The sequence below is a fragment of the Thunnus maccoyii genome, chromosome 4 (assembly GCF_910596095.1).
Source record: "Thunnus maccoyii chromosome 4, fThuMac1.1, whole genome shotgun sequence".
NCBI classification, from domain to species: Eukaryota; Metazoa; Chordata; class Actinopteri; order Scombriformes; family Scombridae; genus Thunnus; species Thunnus maccoyii.
In genome coordinates this window covers 35,149,090-35,156,448 of record NC_056536.1, presented here as the reverse complement: position 1 = coordinate 35,156,448, position 7,359 = coordinate 35,149,090, and the positions used below count along the sequence as shown (strand labels likewise).

Here is a 7,359-nt window from a genome sequence, read left to right as displayed (position 1 = left end):
AAAGAAGGGAAAGACAGAAGTGTTTCTTCTCTCTTCTCATCTACCCTTTGTTTTCTTCTTTTTCATGGAACGGATGGATGACATAAAGAAGGATCTGGAAGTGCTGTCCAACAGGATGATGGTGACGAATCCCAGACGCCTCACCGGACCCGGGAAGAGGACAAACATCTGACATGACCTTTAACCTTTGCGTATCACCTCCTCCGACAGCCCGACTGCAGGATGACAGCCTGAGTCCTGCAGGTGAACCCGTGGAAGAGCCGACGCTCTCCTCGGCACTACTGTTCAGAAGATGATCTTCGTGAACGGATGTCACGTTTTCGTTTTGTGGAGCTCTGTGTTGTGTTGATTTCTCAACATTTTGCTGTCGGACTGAACTGAACCCAGAAGAACTCTCCAGGCTGTTTGACTCGGAGCAATCAAACGGGGCTTCAGACCCTGAGGATGGTATGATGAGGCGCTGCAGGTGAAGCCGGTGATTAGTCCACTGGTTGTTTACTGGGAGCTTGTACGTGGTGGTGCAGACTGCAGCACTGGGAAAACAGGCTCATGTTGGATGTTGGGAGGAAACTTTACCTCACATGCAGTTGCTCAAAAATGATAATGTGCAATATCTTTGACAAACAGGGGCAAATAAACTCTCCACCAGCTGCTGCCTCCACATCTGCTTCCTGAAAACAAATGTTCTGATCTTCTTGCATGGAGCACAGAAAGAGGATACAGCCGGCTCACTGACAGACACAAAGACTGACAGACGGTTTCTTTGTGAGGGAGAAAACAAAAACAAACTCTGACTCTTTGATATTTTTCTACCATCATGGGTCTGAACCTCGACAGGATCACCTGACTGAACCGGGGGATGGTCGACGACTCCATGAATCCTTCTGATTGGAGCTGGCAGGGACGAGGTCCATCTTGATCTTCAGATCAGAACTCGAAGAAGAAGAAGTCCTCTCCCCCCCACTTACCTCTGGTGGGGGGGAGGGTGAAGGGTAGTGTAGTTTTTAGGGTGTAGGGCTTAGGGCCACGGGGTGTAGTTTTGTAGTAGATATTAGGTTATAGGTTGTAGACTAGACTGTAGGCAGCTCTTCTCTTTTCTAGATAGTAGTTTTAGTTCCTCTCTGTTGTGTTGAGGCTCCCTCTCACTGTTCAGTCAGCTGTGTGAGTTTTAGCTTTTGGCCTATTGGCTCACTTGCTTGTGTTAGCGCGCTACTGGACCCTGTGGTCTCCAACACCCAGTGAGTTAGCCTGTGGCTCTGCACCAGCTGTAGCCGTGACTCAGGCAGCATTTAGCCTCAGTGCTAGCTGGATCCAACCAACTGAAAAAGCCAAAAGCATTTCGACTCTTTAGCTTGTTTTAGCATTAGTGACCCTTGGTCATTTCTCTAGCTGTTATTTAGCCCACGTTTCCCCAGCCATTAGCCTGTGTGCTAACTCTCAGACCAGCTAGCCATGGATGCTAATCAAGGCCCAGGCCAGGGCAGCCCAGAAAGCCCAAACCGGGCCGTGGAGTACCTTCTTGAACTCAACAACATCATTGAGAGCCAGCAGAAGCTTCTAGAAACTCAACGGCGCCGGATTGAGGAGTTGGAGGTCCAACTGGACCGGCTCAGCCAGGAGAACAAGGACCTGCGTTTGGACCGGCAACCTGTCGCTCCTCCTCCACCTGCTCCTCCACCCGAGCCTCCTCTCCCTCCTCCTCCTCCGCCGCCTCCGCCCACTCAGTCCACATCCACTTCCATGTCTACCAAGAACCACCACCACCACAACAGCCAGGCTCCGCCCCAGCCACCCTCCTCTATCCCCCTCCACCACCCCCACCACCCCCACCACCTCCACCACCTCCACCACCACCAGCAGCACCACCACTCCTCCACCCACCACTCCTATAACAGCACCAGTACAACCACTATCCATGTTCCCGCTCCGATCTCCATCTCGGTCCCGACCCAAATCCCAGTTCCGATCTCCTCCCCGGGCCCGGCTCCGCCTCCCCCTCCTCCGATCCCACCCAGGGATCAGCCGCGGGCCCACAGCCGGCTGACCCGGGCGCCCTCCACCAGCACCGGCACCAACACCAACTTTGTGGAGAAAGAGAAGGAGCGACTCGAGCGCCTGCACAGAACAAACGCCGCCAACAACCACCACGCCCACACGCTCCACCACCACAAATCGTAAGTTAAGAGTTTTAAAATGTTCTTTTTACTGCAGCCAGAGCCCGAGGCAGCACGAGGAGACGGCAAAACCGGGTCTCAGCAGCGGGCTGGAACAAGCAAAATGCTGGCAAATGTTTCATTTCTTGTAAAATGGTGAAACTGGTTTGTAAAAGTTAGGATGTCATATTGAAACAGAATCAATTATGTCATTTATTATGTATAATAATTGCTTCCAAACCTTGATTGTTGAGCTGTCGTTGAACAGAAGCGTTAATGTGGAATCCTTTCACTAAATTTCCAAAATTCAGCCTCGGCTGCCAGCCTGTCGTCCTGCTGCTGTCTTGTTTTTGCCAGAACTCGTGTTATCTTGGACTTTGATCGCTACTAACTTTGCAGCTTCTCTCTCGCAGGTTTGTGAAAGCACAGAAAATATGAACCCGTGTGCTAAATCTGACCTGGAAACATCTATTTACTTGATTCTTTTGCTGGCACACACAAAAAAAAATACAGCATCTGATTTCAGGGCAAAGCTGTTTTGCTGTTTTACTGTAAAGTTTTTTTGGACTCGAACACTCGGGGGAGGTGACTTGTTGCAGCTTGTCTTGCAGCTGCTGCCTCTGTGCATCCTTTCTGTGCTCAGATAGTGAGATTGGTGAGTGTACAGGGTGGATAAATATTCATCCTTTTTATCAGCTAATAGAGCTACAGAGTGGAAGGTTGTAGTGTGAATTTACATACTGCAGGAGAGCGTGAGACTCCAGAGACACTGAACGAACACTCAACACTCTTATGTAACAGATATTTTCTGAGCGATAGGATTGGTTGTTCTCTGTGAGACTATAATGAAAACATTTTGTGCTGTGTGTAAAATTGAAGTCTACTTTTTTTTTTTGCACTAATCACCATGGTAACCACATACCTGGTAGCTTCTTCTCTTGTTTTCTTGCTTTTATTGTGTTGTAATTTTGTTCCTCTGAATACATTTTCAGTCACAACTCTTGTTTTCTGGCTGGATTTAGGTTTGTTGCCTTGGCAACACACTATCTTAGGAGCATCCTATCATCAGTGAGTGTTGAGGGGCCTCTGTGGCAGTCGTCTTTGTGCTGCTGTAGGCAACAGGAGGCAGGGTTGCAGTTTGTCCCATGCCTGCACCAGGCAGCTCCTTTGTATAACGCGTGACACTGAACCCGCTGTCTGTGGGAAGCGCCGGTCACGGCGATTGCTGTTGCTATGCAACTGTGGAAAACCTGTTTGAAGGACAACAACGCTCTCTCGCTAACAGCTGAAATGGTTTTAACCTCGCTCGGTGCTCGGAGCGCTACGTTTTTTGCTAAAGCTCCCACCGCTGCTGGGAACACAGAGCGTCGCCTGCAAAGAATGAGAGCAAAGGAAGAGAAGCTCCCGATAGACCTGCAGGAAGGAAGGAAGGCTGAGGAAACGCAGTGATGACTCATGGAGACACATTTAATAGTACTATCGCTCTGTCTTATAAGCTCTCATACATGCAGCCGAAAAAGTGAAAAGATTTGCACAGAGGTGCATAGAGAGTGACTCATACTTTAAGATCTGGGTTCATTTGAGGCATCTTGATGCATCAATGTGCAGGAAAAAAAAAAAACACTCTAAGCCCTGAGTCATGGGACGGCCAGGTACGCTGATATCGTGAGAAAAAGCTGACCTCAAGCTTGCAAATGATGTAACAGGCAGCGAACGATGATGAAGTCTGACAGCAGCGGAGATAAGGCTGATTCGTTATGAAATCACACAGCACAATCGGCTGCTCGCTGCCTCTTCGAGTGACTGAGTGAGATCCAATAAAATCCCACAGTGCACTGGGGACAGATTACAGCACAGAGGCATGACAGCATGTTGCAGAGCTGCCTACGCTGGTTTTTCCTGAGTGATTTTTGTATCATGATGCAGCAAAATGCAAAACACCCTCCTCACACAGATTCATCTTGCAGCACCTCAGACTGAAGCAGTAAAACACGAGGAAGCAGTTCATACTGCAGGACACCACAAAGTCTCTGGCACAGATGTTTTAGTAGATATGGACGTCATATTCCATCAAGTATATTCAATTTCAGACACACATTGTGTTGATGATCATGTTCCTTTTACGCTACAAACACACACTTCCACTTATTTAAAGGTTTATCATCATCAGACAACTGGAGAATACTCTGCAGATCCATTATTTTCTTGATTAATCGATTAGTTGGTTTATAAATGATCAGTGTTTCCCAAAGTCAAAGACGACGTCTTCACGTGTCAATAACTCAAAGATCTTCAGTTTACCGTCAGAGAGACTAAAGACACCAGAAAATATTCACATTGACTCAAAACGATTCATCGATTATCAAGACAGTTGGTGATTAATTTAATAGTCGACAACTAATCAATGAATCGACGAATCATTGAAGCTCTGACCCTGTAGACACCTGCAACACGCTAGCCGGCGTGCAACGCGCTAGCCGGCGTGCAACGCGCTAGCCGGCCTGCAACACGCTAGCCGGCGTGCAACGGCTACGCTCTTCTCCTAGTTACAAATAAAATCACGTGTTCATACATCGACTTCACGTGTTTTTAAATAACTTCACTTCATATTTACAACAAAAACATCAGAAGTACAAAGAGCAAAGAACACGGTTTGTTCAGTAAGACGATCGCTGTTCTTGGATGGACGCAGACTTTGACTCATTCTGTTGGAACATTAATACTTTTATTAATATAAAAGATAACATCTTCTGGGCACCACCTCCTAGCAGTAACCTTTAATGTCCAGAAGAAAACATTAAAGCTTGAATTTAATTCTCAGTTTGGTCAATTAATCAGTCTCATAAGTGACAGTGACCTCTGAAACAACAACAACTTCTCAGGATAAATGAAGACGTTTATTACGGCTAAATGTCTTCAGGATACATGATAAAGCATAAGATAATAAATAAAAAGAAGAATAATGATAATAAAAATAAAATAAAGCAATAGCTTGAAGTGTGTAATGTATCGCAGCTAATTCAGCTTCTCTAAAGAAACGATCTTTTCATTTTAAATTTATGCAACATGAAGCGTTGATCATAAAGGTTCGTTATGTCTCAGTGATGCTGCAGAGACGTCGGTTCAGCTGAAGTCAAACTGCAGTTATACAGCGGAGCGTTACAGATCAGTCTCGATGATGTAGTGGTGTTTAACTCCTCGTCGGCCGACAGCGAGCAGGCCGATCACCGTCTGCTTCTCGTCATCGTAGTTGAATAAACTTTCCTGACTTCATTCAAATCTTTACCAGCATAAACTGTAGAAACACGAGACTTAATGTTACAAATAAACAAAAAACAAATTGCACTTGTGTCAAGAAAAGATTAAAATACGCACATACTTGGTGAAAAGACAAAGGGAAGAGACATCCTGATAAGAATTGTGTCTGTGCTCCTGAGTTTCTGCAGACCAGCGCAGAGGGAGATTCCTCTGAGGTTGTTTCTATAATTGTGAACAAGATCGTCGGAGTCTCGGGAGCATTTTAGACGTTTTCGTGCCAGACTGTTGATGAATATTCAACGTCTTTGTTTCGGGAGGAACTCGAAGGTGTTTCTGACTTTGACTCGAGATGATAAATTATTTTTCTACACTGGAGAATTATTAAGTTTTATTGAGTTTTAAACACAAATTCACACGTCAGAGTCACAATCTGAATACTTCATAACACCATGTACCATAAACTGTAAAACAGTTCAGCATCATACATTCATTTCATAATAAATGAATCCTTCTATCAACATGAACATTAATGTTTCTCACTGGTTCAACCTGCTCAAACCATCCACAGTTATTATGTCACTAGATTACATTTTCATAATTTCAAATATAAAGTCAACATAACTCTTACTTCATAATATAAAACATTTGATGAGACTATTATTTCAACCTGAAAATCCTCACATATTTATTTTACATTTCTATTACAATTCAATACACCTACTTATCTAATTAAACCAGTAAATATGAGGATAATAGATCAAAAGGTAAACTTCACTCATTAACTCTTCATATAACTACCACTAGAGGGCAGAATGTAGTAAAAATGTGATAAAATTAAAACATATTATCTCCTTAATAGATTATCACACAACTATCAGTGACGCCATTCTTGATGTATTTACATGACAAATAACATCACATGACGTAATGATTAGACATTTAATTTACATGAAAGTCCATGAATGTGAGTTTATGACTCTGAGGTGTCGATCCTTCCTCCTGGTTCAGTTATTGGTCAGAAATAGTCTCCCAGGAGGTCTGTTCATTCTCCTTTTTGTCACAGTGTTTAACATCATGTTGACAGACCCCCACTTGGTAAAGAGGTCAGTTCAGGGTCGGAGGGCGAAGCAGCTGCCGCGTCTCTGTGGGATTCACTCACTAAAGAAAGGAAAGAAAGGCCTCGAGGTGTCCACAGACAAACAGAAACACATGGAGCTCAAGAACATTCAGGGTAACTGGATCATGAATTCAGGTAATATTTGCCCCACAAGCCTTCATGGAACGCTAGTAGCCAGTTAGCATCCCAGCTAGTAGCTAGCTTGCACAACTAAACTCAGTTTTTCTGTGAAATTGTGGATCTCATAGAGGTTAGAAACTGTGTGATTGGTTGAAATTGTGTCGTGTTTAGGTTAAACTGTGGAGTTTTTGACCACTAGTGGTGCTATAGAGTGATGTTTTAAAGAGCAGGTCTCTGTGTAGTTCATGTTTAACCACCAACAGTAACAGCTGGTGGCGTTCATGTGCTGAAAACAGGAGTTTGTAAAAAGGAGCGTCACCTTCTTCCTGTAACACAGCTGCTGAATATCAGCTGACTGTCGTTAAGTAGTGAAGTGAAGAGGAGTCGCTGCTTCCTCAAGTATTTTTCCTCTTTCTGTTTCCACATTTCTAACGTTTCTTTAATCGATGTGACCGAACGCAGAAACTCAGGACTCTGCTGATATATATGTAATAATATAATAATATAATATATATGTAATAATAAAATAACAATGTGATGATCCTGCAGGTTTATATTCTGACACCAGTTTACAGTATTTACACTTCGTTTCTGTCTGAGAGAATACTACAGTACCCATGAGCCTCTGCTGCTGTTGCTATGGAGACGAAGCCAGTCAGAGGTGAATCAGAGCGTAATGAAGATTGTAAGTGAAACGTGTCGCCGTGGTTA

General features: G+C 44.3%; 1 protein-coding gene across 1 annotated transcript in view; it reads left to right on the top strand.

The window, feature by feature from the left end:
- Window positions 1-1,452: 1,452 nt before the first annotated feature.
- The window catches only part of LOC121895763 (IQ motif and SEC7 domain-containing protein 2-like), a 6,494-nt gene continuing 587 nt past the window's right edge, over window positions 1,453-7,359 (top strand). The window contains exons 1-2 of the mRNA XM_042409186.1: window positions 1,453-1,776; window positions 1,858-2,174. Of these exons, the coding sequence (XP_042265120.1) occupies window positions 1,453-1,776; window positions 1,858-2,174 (641 nt within the window). The remainder of the gene's footprint in view (window positions 1,777-1,857; window positions 2,175-7,359) is intronic.